Source organism: Capra hircus, chromosome 11 (assembly GCF_001704415.2).
Source record: "Capra hircus breed San Clemente chromosome 11, ASM170441v1, whole genome shotgun sequence".
Taxonomy (NCBI): Eukaryota; Metazoa; Chordata; class Mammalia; order Artiodactyla; family Bovidae; genus Capra; species Capra hircus.
Window position 1 is genome coordinate 95434638 of NC_030818.1, and position 20816 is coordinate 95455453.

At 34.9% G+C, this 20816-nt stretch overlaps 1 protein-coding gene across 3 annotated transcripts in view; it reads right to left on the reverse strand.

The window, feature by feature from the left end:
- SCAI (suppressor of cancer cell invasion) overlaps positions 7833 to 20816 on the reverse strand; it is a 108785-nt gene continuing 95801 nt past the window's right edge. For all 3 annotated transcript variants that reach the window (XM_018055762.1, XM_018055761.1, XM_018055763.1), the window contains 3 exons: positions 18002 to 18175; positions 17712 to 17812; positions 7833 to 8705 (listed from right to left, as the gene is read on the reverse strand). In XM_018055762.1, coding sequence (XP_017911251.1) covers positions 8559 to 8705; positions 17712 to 17812; positions 18002 to 18175 — 422 coding nt within the window. In that variant the 3' untranslated portion in view covers positions 7833 to 8558. The remainder of the gene's footprint in view (positions 8706 to 17711; positions 17813 to 18001; positions 18176 to 20816) is intronic.

Genomic DNA, 20816 nt, shown 5'->3' on the forward strand with positions numbered 1-20816 from the left:
TGGCTTAAGCAATTTAGAAATACAACAGGTAAGACTTTTACAATACCACAATTGTTCAAGTCAAATGATATTGACAATATAATTTTCCCCTTTAGTCACTGATAGTAAATAGCCCCTTCAAATTTAATTCTATTGAGAACACATATAAAACTAGTGAATCCAAATGGTTAGTTGGGCTCACCGAGCTGAGCTGATGGATTTTGTTCTAAAGTATTAACCCACAATACCCAAAATTTAATATAGATGAGCAACAAGACTACATTTCAAGGATTACAGTGATTTGTGAATAGCTAGATAGGCAACCAAATAGTTTCATCATTTGCACAACAGATTAGCAGCACTTGGTTTAAGTACGGTTACGTGAAAATTATTGTGCTTCAGTCTCTCAAAGAGAGCTAATAAATATAACTCTAGAATCCTTATAGTGTTACAATTCTATAACATTTCAGTTACAGACAAGCACAATTTTTAAAAAGTATTTCACACCACTAGAAAATCAAATAATTATATTTTCCAAATGTAATTTCTTCTATGATCGAAACAAGTGCATTTCTGCCTAATATCCATAATATAGACAATAGGTTCACCATTATTTTCAGGGAAAATAGATCAAGTATAACTTATTTTAATTCCTATTTGATTATCTTAACCCTTAGTGATGATATAAATAAAAAGATATTCAACCTTACAATGGAAAACTACTTGGAGAAAATAATGTCATTTTGGCCTGAAATGACAAAATTCTTTAGAGCTAAGTAGGAAATGACTTAAAACTGCTTCATCACATTCAATGATTAATGAAACCACTACTTTTACTGGTGCTACACAGTGAAGATAAGCTATTTGAATAAATCCTTTCACTTGTAAGCTCTACTATGAAAATGTAGGACATTGCATCTGCCTTTCTTATTACCTAAAACCTTTCTACTTTGACAGGAAGAAGCCTCCAAAATATATCTGATTGTTGAGTGGCAAGGTTTATTAAAAACAATAAATAAAAATCAGCTGGAGAACTAGCCATATGATCTATGGGACAAAAGGAATGTAACCACATAACTATAAAAAGCCACAAACACAAAATCCTAAGATATTTTACCGAACCATTGAGTTCTTTTAAATAAAAGGTAAATAAGAGTTTTTTCTTAAAAAAAAAAAAACAAAACACCTCATTCTGCAAGAAACAGGAATAAAAATTATTGCCCTAAAACATTTTAAGCAATTTTTCCTGCAGATTTTTGATGCATCACAACACATAATCTAGAAAAGAGTAACATGCAAAGAAGTGTAGGAATAAGATTTTTGTATTTAGAGTGTTTATTTTGATATGGTTTGGAAATGATTACTTTGGGTTAACATATATGACCATTTTGTATTTTACAATGGTTGATCTTACTGATTTGATGTTTGAGAAGACTTAGGGGTCAAATCGTAATGTTTACAAATCTTAATTTTCAATCACAGATAAGTGGACATTCACGACAGTGTCAAAAGAGAAAAGAATATTAGTGATATAACACAAAATTTCAAATGTTTACTGCACGCCTAAAGGAAGGCTAGCTATAATTTACCATCTCATTCCGAAAAGTGACATAAACCCTTAGGCTATTAACTATTTCATAAGCCTATCAGAAAAGTAAAATAAAATTTGAACCCTGAAATTACCAACATCTCAATAAACAATACTACATCTAAAAAGATGATTGTCTTAGGATATAGACAGGAATTAACCACCAAAATAGGAAAATATTCCCAATTTATAGTTTGTAATATGACCAAATTCAACCTTGATGATTAAGTGAATCTGGAGTGCAGAATTACTATATCTCAAACTACTAAAGATCTCTGAAGTCTTGTTCAAATATGTTTTTTTAAAAAATCATACTGCTTAGAATAGTTTGATAATTAATTTAAAAATTTTTTAAAAACACAAATTAACAAAAATATTTTTAAATTAAGAAATGGTGCTTCAGTTATTAAGGAACAATGTTATACGAAATGGAACTTTTCTCAAAAGTCAATATTACACCAAACCAATAAAGTGAAAAATATCAATTTTAGCTTAAGAAAACAATTCCTATCTACAGAATTCCAAAGGAAATATTTCTATGGCATCAACAAACTAATTCCACTTAATACATTTGTCTTTATACTCATTTAAGGGCATGTCCCTCCAGCATCATTCTGACATCCTTCCCTTCAAAAGGTGATTGTTTCCATTCACACATCAGTTATTCTTCCTTAAACACAAGGCATGTTTAATAAATCTCTGTGTTCAAAAATTCAGTGAAGCTGGAACACAGTATAATACTATGTTTGAAATTCTAGTTTGAGTAAGATGAATTGCCTTAAAAAAAACTTTTTTTAAGGTAAAGTGGTCATGGTATCCAGTGACAGACTGGAGGCACAGCGTGAGCAGGTATAAAGTATTGATGTCTAGGACAGCAGGAGAACGGGGAGAGGGCGTGGTTTTCTAAGCAATTTTTTATTTAACTGCAAAGTGACTGGCTTGACAACTGTCAGAGAGCCAGAGGTCACAGTCACAATGTCAACCTCATCTACTACACTTTCTATTGCTGCTCTCCTCAAATCAATGTCCACGTTAAGCTGAGTCAGTTCCATGAATTTTAAATAGCATAACATCTGCTCTGCTACTCTCCAGTTGCAATAAATGACTTGGTTACTAAAACATCAGACACTATGAATGTTTTCACTGATTTTCTCAGAAATAGTACACTGCCAAATTTTATGTTTAATAAAAAAGCTATTGTAACTATTTAAAATGTAATATTTTAATTGAGAAGTGTTATGAGTACTTGGCTGTTATATTAAAACTACAGTGAAGAGGCAAATGTAACATATTGGGGGATGGCAGAATTGATTCCTGACTTTTTAAGATAATTTCAAGTTGGATCAGATGGACTTAATCTTCTGAAGAAGAATAGGGTAAACAGTTTTTTGCAGTTATACTTTATCATGCAAAAAAAATAACCCCACTTAATTTTTGTGGTGAATATATTCAAGTGTATATTAAAACATCTCCTACACTCTTCCATGCAAATGAACATGCCCAGTGAAGACAGGAGGAGCCGAGCGCTGATCTCTGTGATTTTCCATAGGTTTACATATTGGCGGCACATACCAACTATCCTCTTAGCCTCCCCTACCTGTCATTCTTGGGAGAGGCTTGAAGGCCCTGCTTTTACATATAGCATGCCACACACCTACTGTTAAGAATCCTGCTTCACGTGTGAATATATCAATTTGCAGAACACAGTGGTCTCACAGAGACAAAGAAATACATCTGGAGGCATTTTATTCACTGGAAGCATTTTCGCAGATGAGTGGACTCATCTTTGATATGCAATTCCAATTAAGAAAAATCTATAGCTAGAAATGCCAAGACAGAATTTAATTAATCACAGCTGCTGCAAATATATAGGTTTATCAACCTCCTGTTCCTCATTAAATTCAACCCCACCTAAGTAAAGCCTTCTCCTACTTAATGCCCCCTTTTTTGCCTCATAGAGACATATAAAATGAGACACACTAGTGAAAAAAAAAATTCTTCCAAAATTAAACTGTGGTAGTAGGTATTAAAATGGCAATTAGGAACATTTCCCTATTAGGACATTTTCCTATTTATTTTGAAATGTAATCAAAGTAATTTTTTCCATTGCCCCTTGATTCTCAATATAAATACATATGTTACTAAGTAATAATACCCAACTACAGTCAAGAAAATAAAGGACTAATATAGCTTAAGAACCTGCTGGTGTCTCAGTTTCACATACTTAGGTTTTTCAGGTTTATATCACTAATTTATCATTAGTTTAAATGAAAACTGGCAGATGATTTTTAAAGCTAAGAATATCCAGCTTTCTCTTAAGATCTTCATATCCTAATTTCAATTCCAAAATAGCCCATTTCACCCAAACACAAGCCCCTCAAAATAGAGGCTCATGATTGAGATACAGCCACAACCTAATACAGCAGCATGAACAATGCCACTATGATGTCCTCACAGAACTTAAATAAATTCAGCCCACAATGGGTATGGGTATATAATATACACATACTGTATCATTGCATACCATATATTTACAGCTATGTACATATATACAAAAAGTATACACAGAGATTGCATTCAGCATCACCAAAATATATACATGCCGTTGCAAATAAAATAAGAATTTCAAATAAATAAGGACAACGAAAGAGCCCTCAATGTAAATATCCTTAATACTCTCCAAACACACATACAGGAACATAAACACCCAAAATATCACCAGGAGATTCATAACATTCATATTCATATCAAATCTATTTACTCACTTAGGGTGGGGAGGTGGTACTGAATCACAGGCAGTAGCCAAGTTTGCGGACCTTGGTACCTTACTACATTTCCTGTCTACAATCTTCTCTATCAGACTGATTACAAGTCTCTGTGGATAACTAAGTACAAGATTTTTCAACTGAGTCCAAAACCCTTCTAAGACACAGAAAGTTACTAACTCACACAGGTCAGAGATTAAACTGGGAAAAGAATACCAACAAAAGCTCCCCTAATTGATATATAAATCAGATTTGTTGCTTTTCCCTTTACCACAAAGAAATTCAGTTCAATAACCACCTAATGTCTTACAGGGAATTCTATTGCAAGAAGAAAACAAAGCATAGTAGCCACAGTGAGGAAAAAAATAAAACTCAGATCCTTTACTAGGAAAATTTCAGTCATGACTAGATTGCACTTTCCTTTTATAATCTCAAAACATTTCAACTTGGTAAAAATATAAAGAGAACAATAAATTCTATGTGCTTTGAGAGGTTTTTGAGAGCACCACTTCTTAGGAAGAAATCACACACATAAACATACACAACAAATATATCCTGGCTAAAATCAAAGATAAAATGTCTGACTTGTCGATTTTTAAAAAATAATTAATAAATAAAATTTTGCTAGGGCTGACTGATTTACTGGTTTCAATACTTGATATATTAAACAAATACCATAACTTTTGTGTCAAGATCTAAATTTCTAATTATTTCTTTCTTGTTTGTCATAGAAAGTAACCTGAGCTACCGGGAAAGACTGGGCTGAGAATAGGAGATCTGAGTTTTAGTTCTGGCTCCATCTTTATGGAAAAAACTGACAGCTTTTGAGGGTCTGTTTTCTCTTCTGTAAAACAGAGAAGACAGTTGCTTTACCGACTTCAGAAACATATGGATAAAGAAAGATTTTGTTTTGTATTTAATTTTCATTTTGTTTGTACATAACTTACTTCTTGCACTTTTACACTACTTTGTTTATAGTGATTCTTAAGTGAGGTGAGAGTCTGTATCAGAATCTCCAGGAGGGGAGTTTGTGTGATTTGAAAGCAAAAGAAGTGTTCTTTCCTATTGCTTTGCTTTTCGTTCCAAAATTTAAATTTCTATGAATTCTAAAAATAAATAAAGGATTTACCATTTTAATATTCATAAAGGGGGGCAGGACACATTGAAAAAAAATGAGATTCTTCTCTGTCACTGCCATCTTGCCCTTACCATTAAGTGATTGTCCTTTTTCATTTCTTCTTCCTCGATTAAAGTAAGGCCTTAAAATGTGGACTTCCCTGGTGGCTCAGACGGTAAAGCGTCTGTCTACAATGTGGGAGACCTGGATTCGATCCCTGGGTTGGGAAGTTCCTTGGAGAAGGAAATGGCAACCCACTCCAGTACTCTTGCCTAGAAAATGCCATGGATGGAAGAGCCTGGTAGGCTGCAGTCCATGGGGTCGCTAAGAGTCAGACACGACTGAGTGACTTCACTTTCACTTTAAAATGTAAAGGCTGGGTAATGAGTCCAAGAGCATTCATTAAACAGTGTGTATGTTTCAAAATTTCATGATTAAAAAAAAAAAAGATAAGACAAAGGAATATGACATGTTTGCACAAATGTAATCTTTCCAAGAAGGCCTACCGTGATCAGTCTTTGAAACTTTATTCTCTCTCTAAAAACACACAAAAAATTTTCCTTAGCACACTCTTGAATTTTCTTCATCCTGTTTAAAACTTTCTAACATAAATTATGTATTTTATTTATTGTCTGATTTCTTCTACTAGAATATAAGCTCCATGAAGACAAGGATGTTTAAGTCTACTTTGTTTGACTAATGCCTAGGACAAAATCTGGAAAACAGTTGTTGCTCAATACACGTGAATGAAACAATAGTTTAGAATTTTCTAGTATAGCTTTGCTCTCAAGACCAGTTCACTTTAAATTTTTAACCACTGGTAAGGAATTACAGTACTATTAGCTTAAGGAGGAATGTCATCATCTAAACACTGGCTGTGATTTCTAAGACTCCTTGTTCTTCGACAAACGTGTTTCTACTAACATAGCTTCTAATTTTTTCCAGAAAGTCTCTGAACTACTTTCTACAACAAATAAGTGGGACCCAGATATTTTCTTGAAGAAAAACTAGGTAAAAATGATCTAGGAAAGGAAATATTGTGTACATCAAAATAAAGGAAACCAATTTTCCAAGCGGCAGGGGCGGGAAAATCAGTCTTTCAGAACCAAGAATTCAAATTATAGAACCAGAGAACTGGATTGAATCTTGGGCCAAGGCCTTCATTTTATAGGCAAGAGTGCTAAAAAGCAGACATGAAGACATTTGTCAGAGGACAAGCAGCTAGTTACCAGGAAAGCCAGGATTACAACTCAGATCTCCCAGTTCTCAAGCCACTGTTCTTTATGTTAATCAGGTGAGGATAAAGCTCAGGGTGATAAATATTATTTTAAGCATCAGAGAACAGGACAATATGTGTTGTTAGGAACGTTACTGGCACAGAACTTCAGGGGAATTGAAACAAGAGGTTGGATAACTATTGCTGTAGTCCAGGTGAACAGTTTTGAAAAGAAAGCTATGAAGTTTAGTAAGGTACTTGGGGAAAAAACAGGAAAGTAGTCTTTATCCGACAATGAAAACCCACTTGCAAAGAAAATCTCTCTTTGGGGCTTTTCCAAAGACTTCTGAAATAATGTTTAAAATAACAAACAAAAACGACTTTTAAAAAGTTAATTAAAAAACCCACAAAGTCCCCCCAACCCAAGAACAATAGCTTTAAGACTTCAGATGAAAAACCAACAAATTGGAACAGGTATATGCATAACTTAGATCCAAATAATTCTCTATGTCAGAAATAAAAACCAAGCTTAAAATATTACAGTAAAATTTCCCTAGGAACATAGGAAAGAGGCACCAACAGCAAATACCTCATTTCCCCTGGGACTGCCAGAGGTAGACTATGAGCCTGTATGGAAAATTAGGTAGAAGGGATTTTGATTCATAGATCTCTCAATCTGAAAGCTGTGGAGTCAAAAGAGGGGTAAGAAATCATAGCTAGTGCCTGTGAATTTTATGAAGGGGATAAAAAGGAAAAAAAATAACTAAAAAATCTTTATAAATATTATACACTGAATCCTATATAAAATAATTAAAAAACTTGTGCATGAAGTAGAAAATAGTGAATACAAGGAGTTTCTAAAAACCTCAGTTCCAAATTGCCAATGCAAAAGCAACTTCCATTTTAGGTTAAATAATAAATTCAGTTACCCTCAACTAATATTAATAACATCTCTGACTTACTTTGAAGTTTCATCAATCTGAACCAGGCAAAAAGTTGACCAACTCTGCAGTGTATGCCACAAACTTCAATCTATATAGCCTTCCAATTTGATCTCATTAATAAGAGTTTAAATGGAATTCCTAAGGAAACACTGGATCATGAAACCAACAATCTGATTTTTTGACGGGAAGATTTAAAAGCTGCTCTTTTTCACTTCCTTTTCACTTCCGGCATTCAAAAACTACAAAGAAAACAAAATATGCAAATATATCTCATGATAGCACAGGACTCACACATTCCAAATGATATTTATCATCTAAAGACCCCAATTAAAGATTTAGCTTTTCAGATACAAATCAATGCTTTACAGTTTCTGAAATTTTGACGGCATTTAAACGAATTAAAATACTTTCAAGAACTATGACTTGATTATGCTTCAAAGAATCACACATTTTTCTACCTATTGATACTAACTTGGAATGAAAAGAAATATTATGGAAGGGCTATGATTTTGATTTTGAGTAGTCCATGCTGGCTAGTTTCACCTCTGTGAACAATTATATATTTTCCAAATCCACACATTTAAGGTCCAAGTATAAGAGTTGGATCTTCCTCATTATACAAAAATAAATGATTTACTCTTCTCAGGGTGAGAATAGTAACTATTTGAGTGCAGGATTAGATGTTAGAGGTAAGTACCCATACCTCAAAACCAAAAAATAAAAATTCCAAGATTAATCGAGGTTTTAATAAAACACCTGAAAGACTGTATTTTAAAAGTTACCCTAAAAGTTTGAACGATTTTTTTTTCAGTTTGTTTTTAAAATGGTGGTCCTAAATTGAAAAATAAAAACTAAATAACACCACTATGTATCTGTCATCACATTAGAAAACTGCACCATTTAAAATCTGTGGCAAATGAAAACGTGTTTCAACAAGAGGACTTTTGCTTTAATAGTCGTCTATGGTATTCTCAAGGAATACGTTTCGCACATCCAGAATGGATGCTAATTCCAAAATGTGCTTCTGGAGATGAGGGTTCTCCACTGTTTCATCCCTTGGCAGTTGTGGATATGATTCTGGATAATTCCGTGTTTCCTGGTAAACAAATAAGAGAAAAGTCAAGTTACATAGTTTGAAGAAAGAAAATTTTACACATTAATATTACTGTTAACATTAATTATACACATTAATATTACTGTACACATGTTAATATTAGTGTTAACATACTTGAACTTGTACTTGAACTGTTAACATACTTGAACTTGTCATTAAGTTACTATTTAAGGATAACTTAATATGTATTTTTCTCCTTCATATCAGAAATATTTTTGTTGAGTATACAAAATTGTTGACATTTGACCATTTTGACCCTAGAAAAACAATAATTTCTTATGATTCAACCCAATATTTTCATTTAGCGAGTTATTTCACAAGTATTTAATGGGACCTATCATTTCTATGTTATATTATGGAAACCACATAATTCCTACTTGTTGGGAGGCAGAAATGCTAGCACATATAGAATTTAAACAAGTATTTATTTAATGAATAAATAACTGAATGTTATAGTGGAAATCTGAATGAGAGAAAAGACATGAGAAAGCTTGAAAAGGTCAAATTAATGGACCTCTGCATTTTAATTATAGGAGAAGGAGGAGTCAAAAATGACAAAGATTTCAGGAAAGGATGGCTCAAAAGAAGAGTTGAGAGTTACTCAGAGAAAAAGAGATGTAAAGGAGGAGATATTTTGGGGATAGTATATAACTTTCAGGTTTTAGGTATATTTTATTTAAGATAATGGGCCATAAAAGAGAACTACCCATCAACCAGAATTTGAAAATTCAGGGCTGTATCTCAGAAGACAGGTTTGAGCAATCTGTCATACTATTTTTATATACTATTCTATATGCATATATATTATTCCATATGCACATATATGTGTGCATATACTATATGCACACATTAATAAATACACTGATATAATCTGTATAAAGATAAATATTAAAGCTATGGAAATGGCTGGGATTTCTGAGCATATTAGCAAAGAGAGTGAAAAAAAAAAAAGAGTCCCTGGAAAGAGAGATGAAAGATCATGGGGGAAAAAAAAAGGACAGAAAAGGACCAACGTAGTTTTTGTAATTACATGGAAGCAAAAGGAAATAATTTCAAGAATCAAGAGATTCTCACTTGGAAATTCATCTTCATTTGGTACTTTATATAGACTACAATTTTGTCAAACATTTAAAATTTACTGAAAAACTGAATAACTACTTTTCTATACATCTAATATGACAGTCCATATATTCTTATGTCATTTATATTTCTCTTCTATCGGTAGCCATCAGTAATTACATATTACAGAGACCAAATTTTCATTTTACCACACTAACTACTATGAGGAGTAACAATAATGAAAAGTTCAAAATTCCTAAAAAAACAAAAAACAAGAAAACAATAAAATCAGGAACTGGTAGGGAGTTACTGTACTCTGAACAATTCTCCCAGCTTGCACAAGGCTCAGACACATCTAAATTCTGACCACACACCTCTACAGTGGAGAATATGTATTGAAACAGGGATATATGAAAGAGAACGCAGAAAAATAATAGGCTGAAATAAGCCTGCACCTGTATGCTAAACATCACTTTACTAAAGTTCCCCTTAAAAAGCTTAAAAACAAGCCATGGAAACATCAAAGAAATGTTCAAGTAATTTAACTCTTATCAGAACCAAAGCCCAACACTCTTTAAAGAAAAACAACAAAATCCAGAATTCAACATTAGAAAATTTACAGTGCTCACAGTCTAACAAAAATTACTAAACATACAAAGAATTATAAATGAGACTCCTGACTAATTAAAAAAATGATAAAAAACAAACCTATAAATGATAGAGAATATAGTATTAGTAGGTAAAAACTTTAGCTATTCCCATTCATTTAGAGAACAAAAGAAAAGATAAATATGAGGAGAAAAATGGAAAATATTTTAAGAACACAAAGAACTACAGATGAGAAAAATATAATGGCTGAAATGAAAAACTCAAGGGTTAGAGGATTAAAAGCATATTAGTTACTGCAGAAGAAAACATCAGTAAAGTTGAAGACAGCAGCAGTAACTTAGACAGAAAATAGACATTTTTTAAAAAATGAAAAGCATCTAAATAAACCTTTCACTTTAAAAAAGAAAAACTGAAGTGAAAATCAGGACCTGAAGGACAATATTAGGTCATTTGACATGTATGTAACTGATGTCCCAGAAATAAAGAAAGAGAGGAGTGAAGAAAAAACGTTTGAATAAATTATGGCTGAAAATATTCCAAATATCTTAAATAGGTTGATATTTAGACAGCTTCAAGATGCTAAACAAACCCCAAGCAGGAAGAAAACAACAAAGAAATGCATGTCCAGGTAGTACATCATAATCAAACTGTAGGAGACTAATATAAAACCTTAAAAACAGCCAGAGGAAAATACACATTGTATGTTGCAATAATAGAACAATCATTCAGAAAATCAGTAAGGATATAAATAACTCGAATAACATAAACCACTGTGATCTAATAGATATTTATAGAACTCCTCATACAACAGTAGCAGCATATATATTCATTTCAAGTATCCCTAGGGAGGTGATTGGGGACTTCACTGGCAGTCCACTGGTTAAAATTCTGCTTCCAATGCAGGGGCCGTGGGTTTCATGCCTGGTCAGGGAACTAAGACTGCACATGCTGTGCAGCCCTCCCCCCACAAAAAAAGAGTAGGTGCTTGCATTAAAAGAGAAAAAAGATTTTAGATCTAAGTTTTAAAACACAGAAATTAACAGAGCAAATTAAAATCGAAGTAATCAAAAAGAAGAAAACATAAAGTATTAATAGAAATAAATTAAATAGAAAAGAGACAAACAGCAGTAAAAAAAAAAATCAATGAAAGCAAAGCTTTTTATTTACAAAGATCATTAAAATAAAAAGACTAGAAATAGAAATAGACTGAAATAGAAAAAAGAAACTTAAGAAACATTACCAATACAAGGCAAGAAAGATCACTAGAGACTCTACAGAAACTAAAAGGATAATAAAATATTACAAAAAACTTTTTGGCAATAAACTAGAAAAATGACTTGCAAGACACAAGAGATTAAAACTGACTATGAAGAAAAGAGAAAACATTAATAGTCTTTGAATTTGAATTCATAATTTAAAACATCCCCCAAAAGAAAACTCCAGATCCAGATGGTTTTACTGATGAATTCTATCAATCGTTCTAGGAAGAAATAATGTCAGTTACAAACTCTTTAAGAAAGACAAGAGAATCAAACATATCCCAACTGAATTTATGAAGTCAGCACTACCTTGATAACAAAATCACATTAAGATATCACAGGAAAAGAAAATTAAACACCATAATTATTCATAAAAACAGACACAAAAATCCACAATGAAGTATTACCGAATTGAATTCAGCAATGCAAAAGGATACATGACCACAAAATATGTTTAGCTCAAATATACAATGATGGCTACTGTTAGAAAATCAATCAATGCTATTCACTATGTTAACAGAATTAATATATATCAGAGTAATGCAGAAAAAAGTATCTTTCAACCTTTCATACCCATTCCTGGTAAAAAAAACAAAAACTCTCAGTAATAGGAACAGAAGTGGTAAGAGTGACAGATTTTCTCAGGCCTCAAAATCACTGCGGATGGTGACTGCAGCCATGAAACTAAAAGACACTTATTCCTTTAAGAAAGCTTTGACAAACCTAGACAGTATATTAAAAACCAGAGACATCACTTTGCAAACAGAGGTCCATATGGTCAAAGCTATGGTTTTTCCAGTAGTTGTATATGGATGTGAGAGTTGAACCGTAAAGGCTGAGCGTCGAAAAAATGACGTTTTTGAATTGTGCTGGAGAAGACTCTTTGGAGAAGGCAGTGGCACCCCACTCCAGTACTCTTGCCTGGAAAATCCCATGGATGGAGGAGCTTGGTAGGCTGCAGTCCATGGGCTCGCTAAGAGTTGGACACGACTGAGCGACTTCACTTTCACTTTTCACTTTCCTGCATTGGAGGAGGAAATGGCAACCCACTCCATTGTTCTTGCCTGGAGAATTCCAGGCACAGGGGAGCCTGGTGGGCTGCCATCTATGGGGTCGCACAGAATCGGACACGATTGGAGCGACTCAGCAGCAGCAGCAGCAGGAGAAGACTCTTGAGAGTCCCTCAGACAGCAAAGAGATAAAACCTGTCGATGCTAAAGGAAATCAACCCTGAAAATTCATTCGAAGGACTGATCCTGAAGCTGAAGCTCCAATACTTTGGCTACCTGATTCAAAGAGCTGACTCACTGGAAAAGACCCTGATGCTGGGTAAGATTGAAGGTGGGAGGAGAGGGGGACAACAAAGGATGAGATGGTTGGATAGCATCACCAACTCAATGGACATGAGTTTGACCAAACTCTGGGAGACACTGTAGAACAGGGAAGCCTGGCATGCTGCAGTCCATGGGGTTGCAAAGAGTCAGACATGACTTAGCGACTAAACAACAACAGTCAATCTGAACAAGGATATCTATGAAAAACTAACAATTAACATTATAATTCATGGTATATGATTAATCTTCTCTTAAAATCAAGAACAATGCAAAGCTAATCATTCTCATTACTTCTATTAACCATTTTGCTGTAACACTGAAATAAATAAAGCACACGTATATATAAAATAAAACACAGATTGGAAAGGAAGAAGTAAAACTGCTTTTGTCTGAAGATGACATGATCATGTACATAGAAAAATCTTAAGGAATACATTAATACTTCAATTTAGCAAGACGCAGGATACAAGGTTAATTTACAAGATATCAGTATGTCTATGTCTTAGCAACAAAAATTGGAAAGTGAAATAAAAAATATATAATTCTACTTACAAATCATCCCCAAACTTAAAATACTTCAGAATAAATTTAATGAAACATATATAAGACCTATATGATAAGACTCACAAAATATTGCTGAGAAACTAAAGAAGACCTAGATAAATAGGGAGATATACCATATTTATTAACTGGAAGACTTAATATTATTAAAATACAACTCTCCACAGATTGATTACATAGAATAAATGCAATCTCAATCAAAATGTAAACCTGATGCTAAAATTCACATAGATATGCAAAGGATCTAGAACTATTAAAACACTTAAGGCGTTTTGGTGGTATCAGGGCCTTAGAGTATAAGGATTTCAGCACTTACTGTAAAGCTGCAATTATCAAGGAAGTAGTATACTGGAGAAAAAAATGCTAGTGGTCAATGGAACAGAATTTAGAATCTAGAAATAACGCTATACATACATGGTTGAATGATTTTCAAAAAACAACAAAATTATCTCAATGAAAAATGGATAATCTTTTCAACAAGGGACACTAGAACAACTCCACATACATACTGAAAAAAAATTTTAACCCTTACTTCACATTGTAAACAAAAGTTAACTCAGAACTAAATATAAAAGCTAAGACTATAAAACTCCGAGAAAACATAGGAGAAAAATCTTTGTGACTTGGAGCTAAGCAGAGATTTCTCAGATAAAACACACCACAAAAAGAAGAAAAAAAAAGATCAGTTCAAATTTCATCAGAATTTTAAAAGTTTGGTCTTCAAAAGCCACTGTTAAGAAAACAAAAAGGCATACCACAGAACAGGATAAAATATAACTAATAAGCACCTGAAAAGATGTCCAATAGCCTCATTCATCAGTGAAATGTAAGTTTAAACTACACTGATATACCACTATAAATCCACCAAACTGGTTAAAATTTAAGACTGACCAGAAAGAGAAAAACAAATATCATATACTAATGCATATATATGGAATCTAGAAAGATGGTACCGATGAACCTATCTGCAGAGTAGCAAAGGAGACACCCTTCTTATTTAACTTATAAGCAGAGTACATCATGAAAAACGCTGAGCTGGAGGAGGCACAAGCTGGAATCAAGATTGCTGGGAGAAATATCAATAACCTCAGATATGCAGATGACACCACCCTTATGGCAGAAAGTGAAGAGGAACTAAAAAGCCTCTTGATGAAAGTGAAAGAGGAGAGTGAAAAAGTTGGCTTAAAGCTCAACATTCAGAAAACGAAGATCATGGCATCTGGTCCCATCACTTCATGGGAAATAGATGGGGAAACAGTGGAAACAGTGTTGGACTTTATTTTTTTGGGCTCCAAAATCACTGCAGATGGTGACTGCAGCCATGAAATTAAAAGACGCTTACTCCTTGGAAGAAAAGTTATGACCAACCTAGATAGCATATTCAAAAGCAGAGACATTACTTTGCCAACGAAAGTCCATCTAGTCAAGGCTATGGTTTTTCCAGTGGTCATGTATGGACGTGAGAATTGGATTATAAAGAAAGCTGAGCACCGAAGAATTGATGCATTTGAACTGTGGTGTTGAAAAAGACTCTTGAGAGTCCCTTGGATTACAAGGAGATCCAACCAGTCCATCCTAAAGGAGATCAGTCCTGGGTGTTCATTGAAGGGACTGATGTTGAAGCTGAAACTCCAGTACTTTGGCTACCTCATGCGAAGAGCTGACTCATTTGAAAAGACCCTGATGCTGGGAAAGATTGAGGGCAGGAGGAGAATGGGATGACAGAGGATGAGATGGTTGGATGGCATCACTGACTCAATGGACATGGGTTTGGGTGGACTCTGGGAGTTGGTGATGGACAGGGAGGCCTGGCATGCTGCGGTTCATGGGGTCACAAAGAGTTGGACAATACTGAGCAACTGAACTGAAAGAAGACATAGACATAGAGAACAGATTTATGGACAATTCTGGGTTGGGGAGGAAGGAGAGGGTGGGGATGTATAGAGAGTAACACGGAAACATACATTACCATATGTAAAATAGATAGCCAATAGGAATTTGCTGTATGACTCAGGGTTCTCAAACCCAGCTGGGTAACAACCTAGAGGAGTGGGATTGGGAGGGATGGTCAAGTGGGAGGGGACACGAGTAAACCTACTGCTGACTCATGTTGATGTTTGGTAAAAACCAACACAATACTGTAGAGTAATCATCCTTCAGTTAAAAATAAATAAATTTAAAAAAATTTAAGGCTGACAACATCATGTGTTGGCAAGGGTACAAAGCAACTTTCATACGCAGTTGCTGGGAAAAGAAAATGGTACAGCTAGTTTGAGGAAAAGGTCTGGCAGTTTCTTATAAAACTAAAGACATACATATCCTATGGCCAAGAAAATTCAAAACAGAAGTCTTTGGAAAAAAAGATTCCTTTGGGAATGTTCGTGGCCTCTTTATCTATAAAAGTCAAAAGTTTATATCTGCCCCAGTATTCATCAAAAAGAGAAGGCTTAAATAAACTGTGACATATTCAGAAAATGGAACTACTCAAAAGAATGAGTTACTTCTGCATGAAACAACACAGATGAATCTTAAGAATATACTTGATCAAAGAAGGTTTACACAGTGTAATTCAAGTACACTGTGTAAATAGCTGATACTAATCTGAAATGAAAATTAAAAAAACAGCATTGCCTCTGGGATAATGGGTAGCAGGCTAACTAGAAAGGGATATGGAGAAAGTTTTCTGGAATGATGCTATTGTAAAACTTGACTGAGGTTTGAGTTACAAAGGTGTATGAAGTTTTAAAATTTTATTTATTTTTATTGAAGTCCCAAGATATATCTATTTGTTAAAACTCACCTAATGGTACACTTTAGTTCTGTGTATTTCATTATATGTAAAGTTTACATTAAAAAAAAGAAGTTAAAAAATAAATACATAACTATAAAATCCAGTTATTTATTTGCATGATGAAGTGTTGAGGGGTAAAGTCCACAGTTTACTTCAAAATGCATCAAAAACTGAGATGAACTGATGACTGAAAAAAGAGATTGATGAATGTTACATGTTAACAGTTACATGACTACACAGAAACCAAACTACTTAGAGCAAAATAGACCAAAATCTTAAACACACTCTTCATAAAGAACACATATGAAAAGCTGTTCAACTTCAACAGTCATTCCAGAAATGACACTTGGAACCACAAGGACCTACTACTTAACACCCACCAGATTCACATGAAACATAAGCAATAACAGCAACAGGTGTTGGCAAGGATTGTTGTTATTTAGTTGCTCAGTCGTGTCTGATTCTTTGCAATCCCATGGACTGCATAACACCAGGCTTCCCTGTCCTTCACCATCTCCTGGAGCTTGCTCAAACTCATGTCCATTGAGTTGGTGATGCCATTCAACCATCTCTTCCTCTTTCGTCCCCTTCTCCTTTTGCCTTCAATCTTTCCCAGCATCAAGGTCTTTTCCAATGAGTTGGCTCTTCGTATCAGGTGGCCAGTATTGGAGCTTAAGCTTCAGCATTAGTCTTTCCAATGAATATTCAGGGTTGATTTCCTTTAGGATTGGCTGGTAGGATCTCCCTGCAGTTCAAGGGACTCTCAAAGTCTTCTCCAGCACCACAGTTCGAAAGCATCGATTCTTCAGTGCTCAGCCTTCTATACGGCTCAACTCTCACGTCCATACATGACCACTGGAAACAGCAACTCTTACACATGGCTAGTGCAAGCGTGGACTGTACAGCCAGGCCTTTAACTAGTAAGGCTGAATACACCTGTACTGTCTGACCCTGTAATCCACTCCTAGGTACGTTCCCCAGAGAAAATCTGTATGTGTGCCAGGTAACTGATGGAAGATTTCACAGTGGCGTCATTTTTAACAATAACAAACCAGACACAACCCAAAGGGCCATTATCAGAAGATAATGGGTGACATGTGACAAAACTATAATGACAATTACAAAATTCAGGGTTTTAGCTTCATTTGAGAGGGAGATAAGATCAGGAAGGCCCATTGAGGGGCCTCAAAAGTAACGAAAACTTTCTGCTTCTTAAACTGAGTGGTAGATACTCAGATGTGCCTGATACTGTTCATCTTCATACCTTACATATTAATGTATGAGTACTATTTTGGATCTATTCAAAGTTTACTTAATGCAGGTAAAACATGATTCTTAAACACCTAAAATGGCAAGATTGATCTTGTTTGCCTACCCGAAAAATCTTGTGCATCCTCATGGTGGCTGAACAAAAGATAAACCTTGTGAGAAGCAAGCGAAGAAATTCATCTCCAAAAAACTGGAGAAATGCCTGATCTGCAAAGAGGAGAAAAGTGATAGTAAAAGGATACTTAAGTGGAAAATACATTTCAAAAGGGAAGACATGTTCAGGAAAACCTTCTCAACTTTCCTACCTTCAACAAATACCATTACATCAAACAATTTAAACAGTTTTAAACCAGGATAGTACATTTTGTTAAGTGTGCAGTTACAGTAGTAGGGTACCTATTGAACGTGAATGGGTCAGTAGCTGGGCAATGTCGCGGTTGATTTTTCGAAGATATTCTTGACACTTTTCCCATAGGCCTCTACGCATGCTTGACAGTCCAGAGACAAATAGGAAGGCCATTAGAGGATTGTTCAAAAAGAGAGTGAACAGGCTACCTCGTTGAGATTGATCTGCAATAACAAACATGTTAAATATATAGAAAACAGTTTCACCAAAGAGAGGCATTGAGGAACATTTTAATATATATGTATAAAATTAATGTTAATTATAATAATGTTAACATTAATAATGTTATATATGACATTCATAATATATATATGAATATCATTAAATTATAATTCAGCCAGGTAGATTTGGCTTAGAACTACAAAAGCAAAACCCAGGTATATTGCTTTCTGCTGAACAAACTTAAGATAGAGCCTCATCAACTTAAGAGAAATGGAAAATAAACATATTCCTTTGCTTTTTGCCCTCCAGCTAACAACTTCCATGCAAATATGGCAAGCGCTGGATCATGGGCAGTTCCTGATGGAACCCTCTGAGGAGCACTAGAGCTGCCAGCCACCTTCATTCTCCTTTGTTAGTTGCTCTTTCTTTACCTATCCCATAAACATCAGTATTTTCTCTCTCCATATTGTTGATGTCCCCTATGCACATGACTTTGGTTATCACTTATGTGCCTACTAAGTCAGAGTTCTCTAGCTGCAGCCTAACTGAGCCCCTTAGGTCCAGAACGGCACTGTTCCACAGCAGCCACCAGGCACTTCAAAACAGTGTCCAAACTGACACACACTGTGAAGTGTAAAATATACATGGGATTTCAAAGCCTCAGTACAAAAAGATTCATCGTTAACCTTAATTTCACCTGTTTGTCTCTAAAGACTTTAAAAAAAGGTATTTCTAGTAGCTACTAGAAAACTTAAAATCATACGTGTGATTCCTATATTTCTACTGGACTCAGTAGCCCCTGATTATGACATTTAACGTAACGCTCAAAGGTAACCTCAAACTCAACACGTTAAACTTGAGACTTGGAAGCAGATTCTTTCCCCCTATTTGTTCTCTTACAAATCTTATCCAGGATCATCATTGCTACCATCACCTAAGCCAGAAACCCGGAAGTCCATGCTTCCCTCCTCTCCTTGATTCCCTCATCCTGTCCATCACCAAGTCCTCTTGGTTCTCTGGAACGATTATCTTCTGGAGCCAGCTAATAAGCCATTGTCTTTAATCTGGCCACCATCATCTCCCCATTTTCATCAAACCTCCTCTCCAATTCATTATTCACATGCTATTTCTTTGCTAGAACACTCTTATTCAACCATATTTCACTCCTATCTACCTGTCTAATTTTACACATCCTTCAACTCCACTTGAGACATCATTTCATCCACTTTCATAGCACAAAAGATAGGATTCTGGACTAAGACACGTTAAGGGCACATATTTAAATTAAGCACATTATAATAACGACAATAGTTAACACATATTGACTACTTACTGTGTACTCAGAATTCTTTAAGGAGGTAGGTACTATTATTATCTCCATTTATTAGGAAAGACACTGAGGCACAGAATGCCTGAGGAACTTCCCAAGGTCACACAGCTCGTAGGGGGCAGAGTTGGGATTCAAATATGATCAATTTGCCTCTAGAATCTGTGTTTTTACCCTCTTCACAATAAAACCTTTCTGATTAAATAATCATGGTATTAACCCATTTGTTCATGCAATTTAAAATAAAGCTGTTTCATGATAAGAAAAAACTGACAGCAAAAAGTACTCGCCATTGGAAGGGGCTTACATTTCTTCAGAAATGGTAAGAAACAGGTTAACCAAGTCCTCAAAGCGGGAGAGCTTTACCGTTGTTTGAAGGTAAGTTCTATCCCTTAGTGATCTGTCTTCTAGATACATGAACTTAGTGTTTCTACACGCTTTTCCCTGTGAAATAGCAGAACTTACCTTAAAACAACGGTGAAAAGTCTCCAGCTTCTCTCGGGCATTCAAATGCTGACCATCACCTCCTGTGTCAAACTATATCAGCAGACAGGACTTCTGGCTGGGAAGTAGCAGTAAAATGCCATCCCCCACAGAGACACCAGCACTGTTCACGGTTAGGAAGATAGTGAAACAGTGACAAGTACTGCTAAAACAGGAGTAAGGTTTGTTTAGTATTTTACCTAGTTTAATGACTAGGCGTTAGAATCAGATTTTGTGTGTTGCTTACTGAGGACAAATTATTCAAGACAAAAAAATTTTCATTTCTCAGCCACTTGAGAAACCGCACAACACTGACCTGTCTCTCTGGCACACTGGGAAGAGGTTTTTTTTTATGTTAAAAATACAGTGACGTAAAAATGTGAATAAAAGAAACCTTTTAAGTTGTGCCAGCTAGGTTATGCTAATCCCTGGGCATGGATTAAGAGGTGTCCTAGACCAGATTTCTCATGGTCTTAAAGGATACTTAAAATATAGAGCCAGACATAGAAGAAATCATACTATGTGGATGAAGACAAGCACACCTACAAAACGAATTTTAATATTCACAAATCTTAAGTTCCCCAATAGCAAGGGAACCAAAACCACTCTCTTCTCAAGGACGTTTTATCATTTCTTTTAGACCTATCTCAAGGCCTAACCGTAGCCCATTCAGGAAGTCTGATTGTTGGCAAGTCTTCGTGGTTTATTTCAGACTGATACTTGCCACATTAAACACTATAAACCTAAAACTGACCACTATAGATGGGGGAGACAAAGATCAGATCAGTATTATTCAAAATGAAGACATAATTGATTTGTGACCTATGGATATA